At 38.9% G+C, this 22,403-nt stretch overlaps 1 protein-coding gene and 1 long non-coding RNA gene across 4 annotated transcripts; one reads left to right on the forward strand and one right to left on the reverse strand.

Moving 5' to 3' along the window:
* LOC120569635 (RNA-binding motif, single-stranded-interacting protein 1) lies at positions 1–17,646 on the reverse strand. 3 transcript variants are annotated; one of them, XM_039817597.1, is made up of 14 exons: positions 17,345–17,646; positions 13,295–13,458; positions 10,820–10,878; positions 9,549–9,640; positions 6,277–6,434; positions 5,108–5,187; positions 4,323–4,438; positions 3,896–3,945; positions 3,704–3,791; positions 3,530–3,580; positions 2,749–2,859; positions 2,525–2,605; positions 2,358–2,433; positions 1–851 (listed from the first exon to the last, which is right to left on the reverse strand). In XM_039817597.1, the coding sequence occupies exons 1-13, from the start codon at positions 17,393–17,395 to the stop codon at positions 2,365–2,367; spliced, it is 1,170 nt and encodes a 389-aa protein (XP_039673531.1). In that variant the 5' UTR covers positions 17,396–17,646; the 3' UTR covers positions 1–851; positions 2,358–2,364. The 3 variants fall into 3 exon arrangements, with proteins under 3 accessions (XP_039673531.1, XP_039673532.1, XP_039673530.1); XM_039817598.1 differs by adding an exon at positions 13,572–13,697 and having other exon boundaries at positions 1–2,433; XM_039817596.1 differs by having other exon boundaries at positions 1–2,433.
* On the forward strand, positions 16,525–22,403 carry LOC120569637. The gene is made up of 3 exons (XR_005640929.1): positions 16,525–16,619; positions 17,043–17,180; positions 22,007–22,403. It is a non-coding gene; the product is annotated as an uncharacterized LOC120569637 (long non-coding RNA).

The raw sequence follows: 22,403 nt of genomic DNA on the forward strand, positions 1-22,403 counted from the left end.
TATAGCTCCATGAAAATCTCTTATTTCCTCAAGCTGTCTGTACAACAATCTTCATAAATTAGAACTTTTTTCATATAACTTAATGACTGTTCAAAATGGTGGTTACTTATATGAGCAATTCTTCTTATGTGCACCTCTGCAACTCTTGACCCAGATACTATGGCACATGGTTCAGACACCACTAGCAGCATTAACCTCACAAGACAGTATTACTTCTCAGTCTCAGGCATTACACAGAAATCTCAAGTACAATCACAGCGACCCTTTACATTTGTTGCACACTCGAGCTAACTACAGAGGAAATGCTGCTGCGAATACATCTAGACCCTCGACAAAGCAACAAGCATGTTTGTTTAAAAGGAGCACAGATCCATTGAACACCACAACGCTTTGTTGTCATTATTGGTCTTTAACATTTTAAATCAGCCTCTGGAACAGGATTCAAAATTAACTTTGTCGTCCATCAGCCAAATGGCTAGTGAATGTTCACATTTTACCAGCCACTCAATAGATTACCATTGTTGTTTTTTTTGGCTGGTGAGCGGAACTAATCTACCAGCCACTTGCATATTTTACCAGCATTTGGCTAGTGGATATTGCTTATTTTGAACCCTGCTCTGGAATTTATTGCCATAAAAGCAGCAGCTCTTTTAAAACTGAAACTGAATGTGTGAACATGAGTAGAAACATGTTGTTGCCCACCCTAATGATTACAACAATACATCATAAAAAAATTGGTTTGAAGAAAATCCCAAAGTATTCAAAACAACCTATAAGGAAACAGCTGTATGTGGCCAGCTCCTGAGCGTGGCGTTTGGTCTGGAAGGGCGGGCTGGACCTGCTAACCCGACCTAGTACAGAGGAGAAAGAAAACTCTGAGGTAGATAACTGGTCTGATTGACCACCAGGTCGAATCACAGGCTCATTGGAGGATACCATAATCAAAAAGCCTGCTGTAATCCACTGTTAAAAAAATTATCTGACTTTTCATAGCACTGTCCTTTCATAGTTTAATTTATTTTACTATAATGTTACAATTTCCATTATTCTGCAAGTATGAAATTAATGTGTGGCACTTGTTGGATCCAGGCCTTCCTTCATGCTTGTGCGTGTCCGTACTGTACAATTACCTAATAAAACTGAATGTAATTGTACAAAAAAGGCACACTGTCCAAACTGCAATCTAGTTCGCAGAGTCACTTGTGTCCTGGTTAAAGAGACAGACAATTTCCTCAGTGTACTAGCTCACAATCTTTGGTGAAGTAAACTACAATTGAAAGTGCCTAGTTTGTTTGTTTCCTATTAAAGAGCGAGGTTCAATAACATACACACATCTAATATTACCCCCCCCAACTCGCTGAACTATTGCCCTAAGTTCTATTACAAGGCTTTGATGAGTTTTTCTTTTTTGCACAATCATAAGTCTGTTTTCCTGTTAGTTTTTTCAAATAAAAATGAAAAAGACACACCCCATCAAAATAACAATTAACATCACCCAAAAAAGACAAAAAACACATCCGACAAACAAAATACATTTGCCCTTCTCATTTCCCCACCCTGCCAAGTTCAATTTCGGCTATTCTAAAATAATCAACAAGGCAAGATTCAAAATGTAACACATTCCAACATCCAGAAACATGTAAGGTATTCTTACTAATAAATATTACATCCAATAAAATTATCAGATGTGGAGACATTTGATTTCAAATCTAAAATTTCTTCTACTTTTCTAGCAGTTTTGGGAGGGGGAAAAGCAACAACACATTGATCTCCTTAAAAAAAAAAAGTCCTACATAGGCAAGGCAAGGCAATAGCTCATAACATTTTTTTTGCTTATTGCTGCTCTCTGTGGTGTTTTTTGTACAACTACTGTATCAAAACTATGAAGGCAAATTTTAATCAGACAGCAAGATCAATCTAAATTACTAAGAGAAATCACTTTACAAGAAAACAACACATAACACTTCACCATAGCAACACTCACACAGCAAGCACAAAAACATTATTTTCAAAATGTCTGACTGAAAAAAGTCTTCAGAAGAAAAAGAAATCTGGAAATATTAACAAAAGACATATATTTACTATCATGCACTTTAACAACTAGTCTTCCTTGGATCCTGCGGCAATTCTTGGTAAAAAATAAACATTTTCTAGTATGAAAATAAAACTTTTTAAAACTTTTATATATATATATATATATATATATATATATATATATAATTCAAATCATTTGATGACAATGATACCAAAAATAGTCTCACTTAAACATTTGCAGAACCTGTGCAAAACAGTGAAAAGATCCTTAGCATCCGTTGCATTTGTAGACATGATTGTTTTAGCAGTTGTCCAAATGTTACCTCAGCACTACTTGGTTTGTTGGTAGGAATATGGGGAATGATTGCTGGATGAGTCTTGTGACTGTGCACCATTTTCCTGTAAGAGAGTCAAATAACAATAAGCTGTTGTTTAAAAATGACGGCGATGCTTCATACGCATCAGGCTGCAATGATGTTAATGCACGTACCTCTACAGGAACATTTGATGTCTGCATGTGGGCATACTGTGGGATATATGCTCCTTGCATAGATGCGTTTGCGGCCATAAACTGCACAATGAAGGAGAGAAATATATATATAGAGTATGTTCATCTATACATTTTACAGTTTAATGAAGCACTTTTAAACACCTCATTCTAAAAATAAGTATAATGTGTGAACTCAATGCTGATCCCAAGCAGAGTTCTCTTACCGTTCCTGCATTGCCCATAGAGAGGTGACTCATCTGCTGTGCAAGAGGGGCCATCATGGAAGTAGGCTGTAGTGACATAGATGGGTCCATAGAGGGCGATATCACAGTACCCTGGAAGAAAAGTGTGAGCAGATGAGAGGAATGTCTGCAGCTTGTGCATGCACAAAGTCACTGAGACAATATTCTTCTTTAAACCTGAAATACTTCTCAAAAACACACAGTAAACATTATAGAATGTCATGAAAATGATACTGAATATCTATGATGTAAATAACAATGAGCATAATCAGTTTTGCAGGATTGGATTTCAGCCAAAGAGAAACTGAGTAATCTCCGACTTCACATCTAATACACACACCAGAAGGTGAATAGTCACAAGTTGAGCAAGTTGTCTATAAGCATCTTGGCTGGCCTGATGCATCTAGCCGTGTTTTCTCATCTATGCTGGCTCATTTTCAAAGCAAGAAAGGACTCTTCATTCTCAATCATTCACCCATCTGTTATAAAATATTCGGCATCTGTCAACAAATACACAGCTTCACATAGCCTCTCCAAAGCAGTCGTTTTTACATTCCTATACAAACACTTTAGTACTGCAAATCCTCAAGGATCAGTGTCACCTTATGTGCAACTACTACTCTCACATATTGTGTCTGTCTGTTTACAGAAAAATGTTTAAATTATGTTATAACCAATAGAGGGAAATGTTTTAAAGAAATAGAAAAAAAGGGAAAGAGAGCTGTGATGAAGAAAAGTCATGATGAGAAGATTTTGTTCTTACTGGGTGCTGCATAATGTAGGGTTGATGAGTCATCCAGGATGGGTTCTGCACCTGGAACATCACACAAACACATTGTAAACACACCTGCATTAAAACTGCTAAATGAAATGGTGTGCCTTTGTTGTATTACAGTATCAAAGCTGCATAATCATAATTGAAGAGAAGGGTTCAAACCTGGTATGTTGAAACTGGAGACATGTAAGGAGACATGGACGTTTGAGCAATCATCCGGTTTGAAATACTGTATGCCTGTGGGAAAAATCTGTGGACACAGAATAAAGTGTAATTTAGCAGAATAAAAAAGCTAAGTACAATGAAATACATACTGACCATGACAGTGCAGTCTTATCCGTTGATGTGGCTTACCCATTTTGCATAGCAGCTGCACTGGGGTCATATGTGAGTGTCATTCCGGCCTGGGAACAAAAGAAGGTACAGGTTTGGCAACTAAACTGAAGCATGCAACACCAATACTTAACCAAAACAACGTCATGATACAACAGTCTATTGTGTATCTATTATGCTCAAACCTGAAAGAGGGCACCCTTGACTGCAAAATACTTTATAATTAACAGCATAGAAAATAACCAGGACTACAACTCAGTAAAAATCAGGTGTGGTAGATATGATAAATGTGATTTATTCCTTTAAATGACTCTTCAGCAACACTAAACAACGATAAAGTCACTCTAAAGGTTGTAATATTTGTGACACTCTCTGTTGTTTACTTTAGGTGTACCTGAAATGTGTCCTTTATTATTCATATCATGGATTGGTTCCCTTCACCACTTACCAGTCTGGAGTCAATGTCCCTTCCCCAACCGCGACCATTCAGGGCAAATTTATTCAGACTTTGTCGCTTTTTCTGTCCACCATCAGCAAACTTGCACAGCAAAGGTTCAGATGGTGCTAAAGAGAGAGAAGTGGCGAGATAATAAATTCTGTCTTAAATAAATACACACACACACACACACACACACACACACACACACACACACACACACACACACACACACACACACACACACACACACACACACACACACACACACACACACACACACACACACACACACACACACACACACACACAGCTGACTGTTATTGCTTGCTACACAGAGTCATTAACTCCCTGAAGCCTGGGAGTGCACATTTACTAGCCAGCCTGGGAATGTAGACATCTAATCTGGCAGCTGTGGAGCTGTGATCCCCTCCCCTTCCTAAAGGAGGCAAGGCCAGCAGAGACTATTTCAGTCTAATAATCCAATTAAAAAGCTTAGAGAGGGAGTGGAGGCCAAACAGAGCAGCTCCCTCTCTCTCGTTTTCTTTGTCTGTGCTCTGCCACTCAGACCTGAGTGTATATGAGCAGCAGGCTCACTGACTCCTGTTGGAGGCATGAATCAATTGGCTGACCACTTCATCCTGCCTATAAAACACCGGCCATTAACATTATAGTCATTACAAGAGAAATCCTGTTATTTTCTTTAACATATTATTTTCATGGTATGGCAGATAAACTACATTACATTTCTGCAGTGCGTACCCGTGAATATAAGATAATTATACTGCATGTCTTACCTGGAACACCTGCAGGTGTCTTAATAAACTTTCCATTGAAGTGAGAAATGACTGCATCACATTTTTCAGTTGACTCCATCCTAAAGTCATAAAAGACAGACAGAGCAGAGCTACATCAGTAAGAACTGCAGTAAAAAGGGCGAGAAGGTGCTTTCCAAGAATTGTTTTCTTTCTGGGTGGGTGGTTCAAGATAAAAGATTGCAAGCCCAACGTGTACATATGTTATCAACTTGCAATACATACCTATACACAAACAATCCTATGATGCATTATGACATTTGTGTTTTGTCAATAATGAGCCTGACCTCATCCGTCAGGTATTTTAGTTAAATGTCAGGTTGTGCAGGTTATGGTGGAAGCCAGCAGTCATTGTGAAACTATTTCATAAAAAGGAGTTTCCATTTGTCCATACATGCGCGGTTCTCTCTGCCTTGTTCTCGACACCATAGCTATGCATTTTTATGTATTACTTTTGGAAATGGAACACATTCAGCATTTAACTGCATGGATTTTTTTATGATGGGAAATCAGCAAAACCCAATGTTTAAAAAAAATCTTTTCTTTTTACAAATTGAAAGCTGTTAAATGTAATATTTTTAAACATCACTTTATCATTGGTAGCTGGTATTACTGATATCCTGATTTATTATTTTTGGGGCTTTTCTGCCTTTAATTGATAAGACAGCTAGGTGAGAAAGGGGAGAGAGAGGGGGAAGACATGCAGGAAATCGTCACAGGTCGGATTCGAACCTGGACCTCTGCGTCGAGGCATAAACCTCTCAGTATATGTGTGTGCCTGCTCAACCCAGTGAGCCAGCCCGGCCGCCTGATAGCCTGGATTTTAATCCGTTGGTATGGTTAGCACTATTGTTTCTCAAATGTAAAAGCCATATTTCCCATAGACTGTGATGCCTAATGTTGTAAAGGGGGTATTGCCACCTGTCTCCCTTCCCCCGTTCCTGACATCCCTTCTATTTTACTGGTCGCACAGTGGTCTTTACTGCTGTAAAGGGGTCTCTTTATTTAGTTTAATCATACCAATGTGAAATATTTGACATAGTTGAAATGTATTGATGCTAAAATGCTATATGTGGCATCAGTAAAAAATGGTTTCTTAATATTTTTTCAGGACCATGAGTCATTTTTAATAAATTACACAAGGATCTGACCTTGCAAAGCCCACTCCTCTGCTGCCTCCACTGGAGTCCCTCAAGATGCGTGTGGAGATGACCTGGCCAAAGTGCTTTAACATGTTCTCCAGTTCCTGCTCATCCATTGACATAGGCAAATTGGAGATGTACAAGTTTGTCGGGTCTTGTTCCTGTTGCTGTATATTGAAAAAGAAAGGAGTAAGAGGACGCCAAAGGCAATGTAATTACACTAAGGGAAATACTTGAGACACACCTGGAAAACAGAAAGACATTCCTTTGTAGTATCACACCCACACTAGCTTTAGTAACAAGGAGGAAGAGAGGACTGAAGGAGAAGTTTCCTTTTCCATAGAACGTATCCCCGGAAATGGCTAAACATGTATAATAGACTTCTAATAGGGTTCAGTTATCTCTGCTTCTTCCCGTCTGTCTCTGTTGGGGTTTTTATTTTGGTAGTAAAGGGTCACTATGAGCCGTAATAAATAGAGATTTGCATGCAGCCCACGGTGGCTTGAGGCTCACATCAGCTGATTTCTTGCTGTATTTTAATAGCATCAGCAGAAACATAAGACACGGCTACGAGTCCCTGGGGATCGGCCTCCCACCATTAATATTCATCAACATTGTGCTGTTCAGAGTCAGCTACAGGGACAGGTCGGATTACTAAAAGTAATACACTAACAGAAAAATCTACATTTCGACAAAATGTTAAACAAACATTCAACAAAACCCAGGGAAGGAGTTCAGTTGGTCCTGAACACAGATGGAAGGAGAGATGAGAGGATGGAGTGAGGGGTGCAGGGATGTGTTTCAGCACCACAGCACTATGCAGCTTTTTTAAGTCAAAAGAGAGCAGGAGACCTTCAGTGATACCCGCTTTTCACACATAGATGTACAGACACACGTGTATAAAAAAGGCTGCTTTTCTACTTTACCTATTAGGCCTTTTTCGGTGGCAGAGCTAAGTGTCCCTTAATTGCCCCCCAGCTATGCAATTGATACATTGTTACGTAATAACAGGAAGCTTATTTTCTGTTGTTATACGTACATTACTTGTTAATTACTTGACGCACGTTACATTTTGACCTGGTCTTTATTGTCACGTAGTTTATGTTATTTATTTCTGTTACTTTACTTACCATACTCCTCTGTACTTATTTCTGTTGTTTATTGAATGGCTGCACCAACTGAATTTTCCTGCTGGGGATCATAAAGGCCACTCAGCAGCTTCACTGAAGCAGTTGGGACTTCAAATGTCTTCCTCAAGGGTGCTAACAATTGTGGAAATGAGGGACAGGCAAGTGCTGCTTTTTCAGTTCCTCTACCCACAATTAGACTGCTGATCCAGGGATTGGACTGCGACTTTCCGGTCACAAGAAACAATATAAAACAATGCTGTTCCTCTATTAAAGTCTTTCACACAGCTCCATAAAACTATTCAAAAGAATTACATGACATACAATGTTGCCTATATTAATAACTTCTAATGCAAACGTGCATTAGGTGAATCCCTTATATGCATACAGAGAAAGGAAAGCACATAATCACGTATCACAAGGCCTCATTGAAATAACATAATAACACATCGTAAAAAGAGAGAAACTCTTATCTGGCCACTTCCCACCACCTGCCTTAAAATAATAATGAGAGAAAGCCCATTGAGGGTGCCTGGGCAGAGTAAAAAAAAAAAAAAAAAGAGAGTCCATTAAGCCCAAACAAGCTTCAGCAATAGTGAGAATAAAGCTGGAGTGAAAGACTCACACTTTATGATGCCATTTACCTTCCACAATACAAAGATTATACTTCAGCATGCCCCTCGGAGCTGCTCTATTTTAATTAAAAAAGTAAAATGGGTGCACAGAGGCATGTCAAGAAGCTCTACAGATCCCCAGACAGGGAAATGAGGCCAAGGGTTCTTGCTCAGTGCTGTATGGGAACTAATTTCCCCTGACTGGTTTCTGTTACCATAACAACACACAATTATTAACTTCCTTTTTCGGATGTCAGAGGGTATAGGTGCCTAAAGTAATACGGTCCTACTTTAAAGCCTGTCATCTGAAAATCTCTGAATAAATAAAGCTGGAACTGTAGTGTATTAATGGCGCTGTCTGTCCACACAACATGGCCAGTATTAAAGCAATAGTTTGAACTATTTCTTTTACATGGCAATTGACTATAACTCCAACTTGTCAAATAAAGAAGAGAAATGTGTTTATTATTAACAGTTCTGCAATTTTGTCCAATGTTTTTTTTTTTTTTTTTTTTTTTTTAAACATATTTGCTACATGAAGCCTCATTTGCTGCATGTTCATTTTTTAGAGGTTCAAGTAGAATTATCTTTCAGGAAGATACTAAATGTATGTGTAATGGTGCTTTGGAGGAGACAGAAAGACTAGTCTCAGCTCCGGTGGATAACGGTGGATAATTCCTCTGCTACGTCATCCCGCTGTCAGCAACACCAATCTCTACACCCTAAAGTCTAACTATTGGCGCCACTCGCATCCGAAACCCTTCTGGATCCTGGATGGGAGCTGTTGCCAGACAGAATAATTTTGGAAACCATAAAAGCAACACTTGCATATACATTATAAACCATGTATGAATACATCAGCAACTTGCCAAACACATTTAATCATTGGGGGACAGATTTACTAAGAACGTGGTGCAGCACAAATGTGCACTGTATTAACTACACTATTAATGCAACAGGAGACAAACTTTATGGAAAAAGAAATGAAGATGGAGGAGGAGAGAATAAGACAAAAAAAGAGAGAAATGACGGCAGCAGGTGAAAGTTGGAGATGCTGTTGATACCGCAAATGTCTCACTAGAATACTATAGTTAGTTCAATAGTGAAGTGGGCACAGTTAATATCTTCTCAAAACAATTAGTACCTGACCTCAAAGTTCACTAAACATCTGACACGTACACTATTTACATGTAAACACTTGCAAACTGCAACAACCTTGTGCATGTGTCACATTTGTTCCTGAAAATGAGTGCCGTAATATAGTGTAACGTAGTGCTAAATTGTACAAATGCCTAAAATCAAATAAAGTTCCAAACACACACGTATGCACAAATATTCACTGTTTGCAGCACATGCTTCCTTTAGGATTCAACAAAAAGGGTTGGTAAGGATATACCCTGCAGTCAAGGATTCCAATCCTGCTATTTAATTACACAAAGATTAGGTTTAGGTTGCCTCGCCAGCTGGATGGAGGAGAAACAGTGTTACTGTGTGACTTGTATGGGCGTGATATCAGGATTAGACTGTAATGAATTCTCACCTTTGCCATCTGAGCTTGGACACCAGTGGTCTTCAGGGCAGCCACAGCTTTCTGAGCTGCAGTGGGGCTGTCAAAGTCCACAAATCCATATCCTGAGAAGACACGAAGCACAATTAGGACAATATTCTATAGCCAGCACAAAACAATGGCTGAGCCTCCGTGTTGCATGGTCTGACCTATGCCTCTCTGTGGTGGATGGTGATGGGGTGTGCGTTCATCAGTGGGTAAAACACATTACTATAAAGCTTTACATACAGTGTTACTATGCGAATGTATGTATGTATGTATATACTTCTGCATTATATAGTAACTGTGTACAGCTTTTGTTTGTGCGTGTGTGTGTGTGTGCGTGTGTGTGTGTGTGTGTGTGTGTGTGTGGAGGTAGAAAATGCTGAGGATGCAGATACGAGTGTGATGTTCGTGGCTCAGGTCAGCGCTTTGTCCTAGGGGGTACAAACAGGGTGAACCTATAGTCCTTTACCTCTACTGCATCTGCTATATTTAACCTATTCAAGCTAAATTATGGTAAATATTGCAGGGCCCTTTTAGATAAAAAAAAAAAAAAAAAAAAGGTTAAAAAATGGGTCACATTGGTACTAAACATTTAATGTGAATTATTGTCTTGGTTTGACTATAAATTCTTGATAATTCTGACATTAGAAAAAAATACAATTTTGGTTGCACAAAATTATTGCTCAAGCCGTCTCTGGCTTTTATTTAAAATTCAGTCAGAGCTTTACAAGGTCTATTACAGTGTCCCCTTTCACTAAGAGCCATCGATTTACTGGCATCTGTATAATCCAGTGGAGAGTGAAAAGAGTTCTCTTAATCCCATCAGCACTAGAGAGAATCAGTAAGTCCCTCTTTAGTCAGATGGGTAGTCTACTAGAAATGGAACAAGACCAACACTGTCACTCAGCAGAAAGAGGAGTCGTCAGACACTTCTTCCCAGGAAGCACCGGCAGCAGTGACACACCAACAGACATGGGCTGAGGCTTAAAATAACACGAGCTGGGAGGCAGCTTTGAGCAGCCTGGCTGTCTGTTTCCTGACTTGCCGGGATCATCTGACACAACTGCATAACTGTTGAATGACTTGATGTTTTGATAGGATTCCCACAATGGATGGTCTACCAAGTTTTGAGGAAGTGACGATCTCTCTTGACGTGTTGAAATCGTGCAGGGCACTTCATGAGATTCCTTGATACATGCTTAATTAAAGAAGAGATAAAAGAGGGCGGTGTTGTTAGGAGGAAAAACAACTTCACACACCTTTGCATTTGTTTGTAGTCTTGTCCAGGATGGCCTTTGTTGACACAATTTTGCCATACCTAGGGGAGGAGCAGAAAAGGGAGGCATTGTTAGCTGGATTATGTACCAGACAGAGCCAGTTATAAAACACACAGGGAGGGTTGAGCAACAATCTATGACATCACCGTAAAAATATGAGAAGCAGGAAGTGGTTTCCATGTGGTGGTGAAAATCCCCACCATATGAGTGCGAAGACCAAACAGTCCCTTTTAAACTAAAACCACTGTATCAAACTTTATACAGAGTCACCAAAGTCTCTCTTAGGAGAAGTTGGGTCACTTGGACAGTTGGGATCAAAGAGGGAGTCATCCATATGTAAAGTTCTGACATATAATTCATGTTTTCATTGTATATTTAGGAACACTGGTGAAATGTTTACACCTTCCATCTTACAGATGCTAGTAAGTATATCTGCAAACCACTGGCTTACAAAACACAGAGATAACGACATTACAAAGTCTGGACTAGCTCACGTGGTTGTGTAAAACCCCCATTTTTTTTAAAATTAGAGTCTCAATAGCTAATTTGTCTTCTTTAACTGTGATTTTTTGGTGCTGATTTTAAAACAGTTGTTTATGCATGTAAACAACAGTTAGTTGTAATAGTAGACAGTACACTGCTGTTATATATGTTTATATATACATATGTTTTACTGCCTCATCAAACTAACAGAGGTCCAGAAACAATCTTTGGAAAAATTTAAATTGGGATAACAAGACTAAATCCTGAGACAGCTGTGCCACCTCAGCAACCCTCCACATAACTGGTTGGCTTTTGGTTGGGAGCAAAGTTCTTCACCATGTAATTAATAAAATGTTGTACAGTTTACAATCGGTTTATAAACTCAATGAGGTGGAGAAGAATGTTTTTAAAATTGGGAGTAATATAACGTACGTAGGTTTCTTTTAAAATATATTTCTTTCAATGTGTGTTTTCCACATGACCAACTACAGTGGGCACATTCAGTCCACAGGTATCATGTTAAAAATGACCTATATAATCTACAGTGACCATGATGCAAGCCACAATGTACCCCTGAAGTTAACCGGAAGGATACTTTAGCCAGGGATTAGGCTAAATGATATTATAGGTGAAATAGCATTTATTTATAACCTGTTCTTCATCTGAACTCTAATCTCAAATCATATGTTGCGACTAAAATTGGGCATCAAGGACCGTTTCCAACTTGGATTTGTTTAAAAAATTACAATTCCAATGGAACTGTTTTTTTACTGGAATCCAAATTTTGGTTTTGAATCCGATCATCGGTTCCAAATTTAACACGCGCAACAATGGTTTCCGTAGTGGCCACAGTACTTCCGGGTGATTGCTGTGTTGCAGCCATGGAGCACAGGCAGCGGCGTTCTAAAGTATTTGTTCTTCCACTGCCATCACAATGTACATAGGAAGTGATAAAAAGCACATCCAGTAGTTTAGTTCACATACGAAGTGTGAAGTACATTAAAACAAGTGAAAATTATTGCATTTAGGCTGCTCTCGTAAATCTAAAGGAGGATCAATCCAATTTAAAAGTAAAAAGATTACATTCTCGCCGTACTGTTTTTTCATCCATCTGAATAATAAAATCAAATAAAGAAGAATTAAATACAGTGTCGCTGCTGAGGCCAATTTCAATATGTAATATATTTCTAAACACCCAAAGAATGAATTGGCAGCTTTGTGTTGCAAAGTCAGTATCGCATTGTGAAGAGGGGGCCTCAGAAAAAAGCAAATAAAATCTCTGAGGCACCATGGTGGTCTCTCTGCTTGGCAAATATAAAGCATTCAGCGCACAAAAGAGAGCTGTGGACAAGCCCAGTGCTGACAGTATCTCTCCTTTATCCACGCACATGATATATGAAACCTCTGCTGCTGTGCCCCACATGCTCATCTCACTCTGTCCTTGTGTGGTTTTCAAGATACATTTTTCATGTCATATTCAAATGAAGCCTGAAATACTGCCGCTGCCGCATTTGTAAGAATCTCAAATATGCACATAAATCCATAGGTGACTCACAACGCTCTCTGCGTGGTCCAAAAGTACTCGATTCTTCATAGGAATATGATTAAATCTTAAATCCTGTCTTTGAAGATATTTAAACAGACGAGCGGGACTACATTTTTCATTAAAAGTCAACTTACTACAAAGGAAGACAAATTATATAAATAAATTACACCAAACACAATAGATTACAACAAAGACAACACTATCACACACATTTTCTTATCTTTCAATACAATAAATGTGCAATTGTACTTGTAAAATGGCATATTTACATCTTGCCTTTTACTTTTTCACGCCTCATTTGTATTTTAACAAATGTATGTAAAAAGTGACTGCCATTGCACATTTAAGCTAGACTCTAAAACTAAGTAGGCCAAAAAATCAATGGCTGATCGATGGCAGATAATAATGAGAGGAAGTGTGGTACTCACGGCTGACAGAGCTTGACCAGGTCATGGTCTGTGGTTGAAGGGGACAGGCCTCGGATGTAGAGGTTTGTTTTGCTGAGCTGGTCCCAACCTGTAGTGCTACTGCTGCTGCTATTGTTGCTTGGGCTGGGTGGAGCCATGGGGTGTGATGATGAGGCAACAGATGGCTGGAATAGGCAGGGAAACAGAAAAACTAGGTTAAAATCAAGTTCAGGCTGGCTGGTAATTAAATAATAACGTTTATTGTCATGGCTCAAAGTTCTCAAGTCCAAAGATTCACCTCTGACCACAACCGGCATCCCTAATGGGTGTGGTTGGGTGTCGTCAGAAGTGTGCTTCTGATGTCACAGTGTACTGATAGACCCTGGAGTACACTTGTACATCACTGCAGCAAGGTGCGAAACTACTGGAGGTCCGCAGAAATGAGATTTTCAGGTGGTGTTACGTTACTCTTAAAAGCCACTTCGGGGCAGCAGAAACAAACTGTAAACATAATATTAACATATTATCACCTTAAAAAGTTAATAAGGCTTATTTACACATCCAGCAGATACAGAATAACATTAGTATTCATTTAGAGTTGCGTTTCTGGCAACCTGATGAATTGAAGACCAATATCACCTATCTTTTAACTCTGTTTTGCTCTCCACCAACTACTGAGGGAAATGTCTAGTGATTTAGCTGCAAAATGTTATAGTGTACACTAGCTAGCTGCTAACTGTGTGTCTGCTGCAGGGCAGGTAGTATACGGTGGGTTTTGGAACTTTTTAAAGAGCTGAACAAAGCTGACTGTTGCATCAAGAAATGGCATGGATGTGGTGAGAGTACACCAAAACTGTAAAGTTGTATACTGTAAAACCAAAACAGTTAGACTCTGAAATGCTATGTTGAGCTGAGGGGAACTGCCCAGTTGGGTAATAGGCTAATCGTCTGTGCGTACGTCACTACAAGTGACCCCTTTTACATGCACATCGTCATTAGGTCCATTGTTAATTTAACAATATTGATTACAGCAGCTTTAAGTAAGCCTAATCCTTTTCCGTGTCAGGACAAAACAACTTGCTGCACTTTTCTGAAAAAAAAAAAAAAAAGAGTAAAAGCGCCATAAGATACAAAGAGATAAAATGATTAGATGTCTCTCTGTGTGTGATTTTCACATCGACCGAGAAAGGCCTGCTGTGTGCCCTCACCAAGTCACTCACTCTCATATTAAAAGGGAAAAAAAGATGAACAGTCACTCCATCATTAGTATCATGTGGGTTTCTGTCCAGTGGGAGGATTGTTTTACAGAGCAGTGATCCATATCTACAGAACACTCTCCATAACACCTTCACAGTCAGCACAATCAGGCTCCATAGGGGCTTGTAGCTCTGACATCAGTGTCAGACTGATGTCACACTGCCTCAGGTGTCAAATAAGCTCCTTCCTAAGTCCTTCCGAGGGCAAGGGGAAAACAAAATTAAAATCCTTCAGTGATTGGGCAACCCTGTTCTTTACAGACACAGATCAGTCATAGTCGGAGAGAGCTTTCCCCTTAAGTCTTTCTCTTTACTATCAAACACTGATTATCCCCCCAAACCCCCTCCCTGAGGAATCACAAGCTGACAGGAAGCTGATGGAATCCCAGGCATAAAGTGGTGACAGGATTGAGCAACCCAAGTTTAAATTATCTTCTCTTGTGACCTACTGGTCAACAGCCTCAAATGCCTTCACGGTGAAACAAGTTTGACTCACTGTTTACCAACTGATTGGTGGCACATGTACTTATTTCTTCCACCATAAGAAACAGTTATCTGTTCTCTTAAGCATTAGTCTTTACCCACGACGTTCCACTTCCGGGATTACTCCGGTGCCGCCGGAAATTCCGCCGGATGATGTTTTTTCGGCCGATGTCCGTTTCCTTCCGCTTTCTTTGTGTTGGAATTTTAAAGCTATAGTGAGTAGTTTCTGCCACTTCCCATGAGGAATTCTAAGCAACGACAACAAAACTGTCTGTGCGTCCACATGATACAAGCCATCAGTGACCGTGCACCACCCCCAAAGCTTTAAACGTCGGTCGATTTATGAGGACTATGGTTAACTGCTCCTCAGATCTCTGCGGGGTAAATCCAGACAGCTAGCTAGACTATCTGTCCAATCGGAGTTTTCTGTTGCACGACTAAAACAACTTTTGAAAGTACACATGTTCCACCAAAACAAGTTCCTTCCTGAGGCTATTTTGCAGAGGCACCGTGGCTCCGTGCGGAGCTTAGCACCGCCCAAGACGATTGTGATTGGTTTAAAGACATGCCAATAAACCAGAGCACGTTTTTCTCCCATCACGGAATGCTATGTGGACTAGCCAGACCCTCCTCCGCAGAGCTGTGGAGGAAGGTCTGGCAATGAGAGTACTTAAGCATGGTATGTGTCACAAAGGTAAAATAATGAACATGCTTTCAGTATATGGGGCAAACAAAGTTGTTCCACGAATTAAAAGGTAATGGATGAGGACAACAGCAATAATGTAGCTACTGTTGCTACATAGGTGACAGAAGAGTAGTCATGAAATATTTAGCAATTCTTGTAAAACAAAATAAAAACCTTATCAACAGACAAACAACATAATAAACAAACTATTAAATGTGAAAAAAATGTCACAGTTGCTCTCATGACTAGCCCTTACTTACAAACAACCTAACTATGGCCAAATTGATTTTCCGGATTAGAATTACTCCTTAACTTACGCTGAATAAAACTCATTTTATACCAATATATTTATGTCAGCGACTAGGGAGAAAAAAATAAAAAATAAATAAAAAATAAAGAGTAAAGAAAACTGTAATAAACTTAAAACTGTAGGGCTGGAAATGAGAAACATAAATACAGATAAATGTGGGAAATGAATGGGGCTAGAGACAAAAGCTTTTAGATCTAAAAAGAAAAAAAAGCTCCATGTTGCATTTGTATTGACCTTTTACTTAAAAATAAAAAAGAGACATGCATTACATTCTAGCAATAGTTTATAACACATGAACAAACACTCAAGACAAGCCAGTCTTTAAAGAAAATGCCTGCCACGAAGTCCCAAGTTGCTTTTTCACAGTCTGGGCTTCAGGTGAGTGCAGCTTCCCTTTTCTATGGGACTGTAAGAGAATTTAGTTTTCATACATGTGACTGGCTACTTAGATGCCGGACTGTGAGAGACTGTGATGGGGAGAGGGCGGCATCTTATCAGCCAGCTCCAGACCGGCAGAGGCCGTCATATCCGCACTGGAAATACACAGGGCTTCCAGTAACAGGCCTCGCCCATGGAGCTCTAGCCACAGGATAACAACATGAGCACAGCAGAGTAAATATGCTTATTCAAATCTTTAAGCTAAAGGGAGTTTTAAAAATCTATATCTAACTGGGACAAAGTAAATGCATCAGTGGACAAATTGTCATCCATAGCCTACTGTATAATTCTGAACAACACAGGTAAACCTAATACCGCAACTAGGGTGTAAAATTAGGCCTTTATGGTAACCTATGGTTTTCTATCACTGAATGTGAATTTGACAAAATAGAAACCAACCAATCTTCACTGGTCCAAATGAAGCACAAATATAGCCTGGTATGGAAATTGCAAACTTCGATTTGGTCGAGTTTCTATGAAGTGGTGTTTATTACCAGCTCATGTGTAGGCTACTTCATTAATAAGGCCAAATAGGTTGTATTACATAGGCCTATTTTGCTATGTGGCAACTATTAAATGACATCAACTGTCACACAGGCCTGTATCTCTCCAGCAGTGTTGGACCTGGACCACAGCCCGAGCAGCAGGTATTCTCATTATGCATACCGTGGTCTATCTGAATTTTTCATCACACGCAGGAACACAACACTGCCATTTCAAATTACAAAAACCAAAGTAAGTTTTCTTTCTGTTTGAGCGCCGACCTATAGGCTATGCAACGTTAAGTTTATTTGAACTGTGAGCTGCTGACATACAACGTTAGACTTTTTCAGCGACTTCCATGAAGTCAGCTTTGTGCTTTTAATGTCTGAAGGCTGGTCAAATATTAGCGTATTTACCTGTTTGCGATACGGAGTCCTTAGTGGGTTTCCAGTATTAGCAAAAATCATCCTCAGTTCAAATAGGGAGGGTAACGTTAGTTTGTTTTCAGTTAAGGTTCAATTTTCTAGCGAAATACATTAAACTCCTCGTATAAGTAGAATATTATTTGACATGGATAGACTCCTTACTACGCTAAATGACACAAAGATAGGATGCTATGCATATTAGCTGTATACATATCCTTATTGTCGTCGACTATCCGGCAACAGAAACCTCCGTAAATTGTCCCAACTTCGATTGCCCAGCCCAGTTTGTTTGACTGGCTTCATTGATTTGCAGTCAGACTGCGCAGGACAAACGCTGCCAAGGTGGGCGAAACCATTCGACCATTTGGTGTAGGGGTGGTGTTTTAACAATGTTCCCAAAATACAAAACACTTTTAATCTTTTTTTGCTATAATGAAGATTTAAAAGTACATTTTTGTTATATGCAAAATATGTGTCGTCATTTATGAAAATCGGAATGGCCTTTTGCTATCTAAACACATAATATAAAGACACTGTTTCCACCTTGTTGTTGTTCGTGTATTAAAAGATGCATACCAAACATTCCACCGTGCGGCTGGTCCTGGATGTGATCTCGCAAAACCTAAGGGTAATATAATCAGAAGAAGGGCAAATAAAATAAAACATTATTAATGGCAGTGAAGGATTCTATTTAGTTCAGATGCAGCACTCTACCGATGATCAATAGAGCTACAATATAGCCTAAATGGATATGATAAATTAGTGTGGTTTTATAGCCTAGTGACCAGAATAATGATTGCTCAGTGTTGTAGTACAAACGCATCCCTTTCCCGCAAAATTAGATTTGATAAAAAAAGAAGGCCCTGCAATAAAAAAAACAACGCAGTAGGCTACTTTAGATCTGGATACACACAAGCTAGGGCTGGGTGATAGGGCCAAAATCTTATATCACGATATAGGTGATTTCATATCTCGACAACGATATATATCATGATATATCATGTTTTCTGGTATTTCAATAAATAAATAGTCTAAAAGAAATAACCACATGGTTAAGTCTATTTTTGTATAAGCTACTCCTGTGATTTAATATTTCAAAAATGAAAAGTTCTCCATAAAATAGACAATAACTTCACACAAAACAGCCATAAAACATTGTAAAACTATAGGATTTTCCTATATATATATATATAGTATCTAATTGCTACATTATATCAAGGATAAGTGAAATGGGACAAATGTTTGATCTGCATGACTAGAAACCACTAGAGGACATTTGGAAAAATATGCTTTTGATTATTCTGATGGACTAATCCTTTAAGGATTAGGTCTTGCAGTAGAGTAACATTTTGTTAAAAGAGATGGCTTGTATAATGGATTGTGCGCAGTAAGACCTTCTTAATGTGAGTGACAGGTTGTGGTGGTTTGTGTGTGTGTGTGTGTGTGTGTGTGTCTGTATGTGTATGTGGGGGAGGTCTTTATTGGAGCAGGTAAGAGGGGCAGGCTGGGCTATAAATCAAAAGCAATCTACCCACCACTGTCATCTGCTGATTGGAAAACCAACACTGGGTGCTGAAAATGTGAATTAATGGTGACCTTCTGCAAGAAACAAGCACCATGCTATAACCGCTGTCTTGTTCTGCCCTTATAGACTCCCTAAACAGTTGAACCTTCTGGTCTCCCTGATTTTAGTTAGTTTTAATTTAAGTTTAGTTTTAATTTTTTTTATTTTATCAAATAAGACAGATGAGATGCAAATTAAATTTGCACATTGTGTAGGTGTGATATGTGATATTTCTAAATGAAAGCAAAGGTCATCAGTAGAGCATGTAGAGAAGTTGACTAAGCCAACATGAGTCAATTGGACAGCATTGGAGGGAAGGAAAAGAGGTCTGATTCAGCACTCTGCTCAGGGTACTAAAGGGGGGCTAGACAGAGAGGCAATATAACCACCATCTTTTATGAAACAGTGAAAGGAAAGATTATCTCTGATGCTGTAGTTATGTAGCACTATAATGACACCTATAAACCTACACCTAATAATAATGGAAATTAGTGTTATTATCACAGGTAGAATAATTTATAATTAAACAATTTCCACTGTTTTCCATTAAACTAGAATATATCTAAGACCTGCCTTATATACAATATACAATGAAATCACTGCAAGCAGAATGCTTTGATATGAAAGGGCAGCCTTTGCCAGAAATTCAGAGAGCGTGACGTTGACAGGGATCTTCTTTCATTGCACATGCACAATCACTCAAACAGGCACAAACATGCATGGATGCAAAGATTACAAGATCACTAACACACAAACCCATAGACACACAGATAGCTCACACTCACACACCCTGGGTATTTCCGAGGGAAATAAGAGGGTGAAGTTATTTTAGGACATTGTGATACTTGTTCTCACTCCTCACTGAGGTAATGAAAACAGTCTCTACCAGCAAACAACTCTGAGGTATATGACGAAAGTGTTGCTCTCTGTTTTGTTCTTGCAAATCATAACAGCAATTACAGTCTCACAGCTCATTCTGTGAAAAAAAAAAAAAAAAAAAAAAAAAAAAAAAAAAAAAAAAAAAAAAGGTTTCTTCTCACGTCCCCTCTGTATTAGATTCCTGAGAAGTGTTTTAGCAGCTCCAGGAAGCTTTTAGTAACAGTCTCTGTACCTTCCTGCCTGGATGAAAGAATTTGGGTTAGGGCGTGTAACCCCTTTTGGCAACAGCAGATTCATTTCCCCTGACTCTTGACTGTAAATTAGCCACAAAAGAGAGCTGTGAATGCATATGTGTGTGTGTGTGTCACAGAGGAAAATGCCACATTCACAACTCACAACACTTTAATTGAGGTGCTGATGTGGTGGTGGTGGTCAACACAGCCCTACTCAGTTATAAAAATGAATGAGTCTCTTTACTGGTTCTGTCTAATAATGGACAATTGAGGATTTTTTTTTAAGGAATACATTATAGGCTAGATGTTTGAAACATGCTTTCATAGTCTTTATTAAAAGGATTCTGTGGAATCTCTTCCCATGTGTTTCATAATCTGTGTTTGATTTACTGCAACAGGGAACTTGGATATTATAACACTGGTGGTGCAGCTGTACACTGGTGATGTCCATTACACTCTTCTACTGTATTTATTATTTTTTTTAGGTAAGAAAATCCCATTCCTGTATGAGTATTATACTGCATCATTAATGACAATTCATTTTTATTGATCCCTGTCATCACTTTATGAAGTGATACAAAAACATCTCAAAGACAGGGTTGCAAATCTTTATGAAGTGATACAAAAACATCTCAAAGACAGGGTTGCAAATACAAATGTTTTTGAAACATTATGAGCCTCCATGATATCACACAATGTACTCTTCTTTTAAAATTACATACAGAAGTTTGTATGATAAGGTGGGTTTTATTCATATTTTCCACCGACTTTTTTACACACATATTTGAAGCGTTTCTGAATTCTTTCTAATATATGAGAGGAAATACTTGACAGCAGCAGTATAGGCTTTATTGTGGAGCCTGGCCCTCATTTTGCCCATGTCAAATGTCCCGAGAATGAGAGTCATATGTGTACAAAGGCAGTTCTTTTAGGCCTGACACTGACATAAAGAGCAGCGCCACTGGGCTGTTTCATTGTGTACATTTTGCTGCCAGGCAACTCTCCAAACTTTATTGTAAACATTGTATGGTGCTGTTCAGGCGCAGCAAAATGCCATTGTCCACATTCTCACCATGGCAGTTAATGCATCCACATTGACAATGATTTAAAGTTTACTTTGTTGAAGGCAGTCTGCCATCGCCTATTGCCAAAATATTACCAAATTAGCACTACATAACTGCTATGTGTTTTTAGCTCTGAACAATCTGTATCGATAGTATGCTTTATTTCAAGAGAGAGAACACAACCAACACAGTCCAAAAACAGCATTTGAACAGCATTCAAATTCATTTTAAAGATAAATACATGTTTATTTTGGTGAGAAAATCTAAGAAAACCCAAAGTGGGATAGTGGTGATGATGAGTGGAAATGTATGGGGATCACAGTATAGGAGACTTGGACACAGTAAAATGTTACACATCAGTTTATATGTCACTATAGTGCTTTGTTACTTTGAGGCAACTTCTGTTTAAAAATATCACAATTCCTGCAAAACGCAAACTGATTTCATCTTTGTTGTCACCTGGTAACCAGTTAAATAATAATCAGATACATCCAACCATCCCTTGTAATCACAAGAGATGCCATGAATGAATGGCCCCATTCTATAAAGTCCACTCATTGAGAACCTGTCAAGAAGTGTTTTTGAGGACATACTAATGCACCAAAAACTATGATTTCCACTACTGTTGATAGTGTGAATGAATGCATCTGTGTTTCCAGTTTCATCTATCTAGAGCCTTAAGTCTCCTGCTGATACATTTTTCATGAGCTTAAGTAATGAAGAGGACTCTTTATGTGAGGTCAGCTGGGGACTTTCTTCTTAACCTCATATGCCCTTTCAGTTCTTCAGTTTTCTTCCATTTCAACTGACATGTTTTACTATTTTACCCTACACTGGCACCAAAAAGTATGGTATCATTGGTTGCCAGTGGAATTCAGAATCAATTTGAAAGTTTTACTTTTTGTTTTTAAAGCACTCCATGGTCAAGCCCCTCCGTATGTTTCCGATCTCCTGTCCACTTACTCTGCTGCCAGGGCACTAAGGTCCACAACCGAACAACTCCTCGTCATCCCCCAGACACCGAAAAACCAGAGGGGACCGAGCCTTTTCTGTAGTAGCCCGCAAACTCTGGAATGCCCTCCCACCCCATATCAAATCCTGTAATACAATTGCCAAAAAGATTCAGAGCTATGAACTGAACTCAACTTTTTCTTATCTTTTTGTATTTGCAAATTTTGTTCCATAGTTGTTTTTATTCTATGTCACATTATTTGACTTTACCTTGCCTAACTATATTCATGGAACGTTGCACACTTGATTATGTATTTTTAAGGCATACTGTTTCTGCCTTCCCTGCTCTACCTGTAAAG

The sequence above is a fragment of the Perca fluviatilis genome, chromosome 12, assembly GCF_010015445.1.
Source record: "Perca fluviatilis chromosome 12, GENO_Pfluv_1.0, whole genome shotgun sequence".
NCBI classification, from domain to species: Eukaryota; Metazoa; Chordata; class Actinopteri; order Perciformes; family Percidae; genus Perca; species Perca fluviatilis.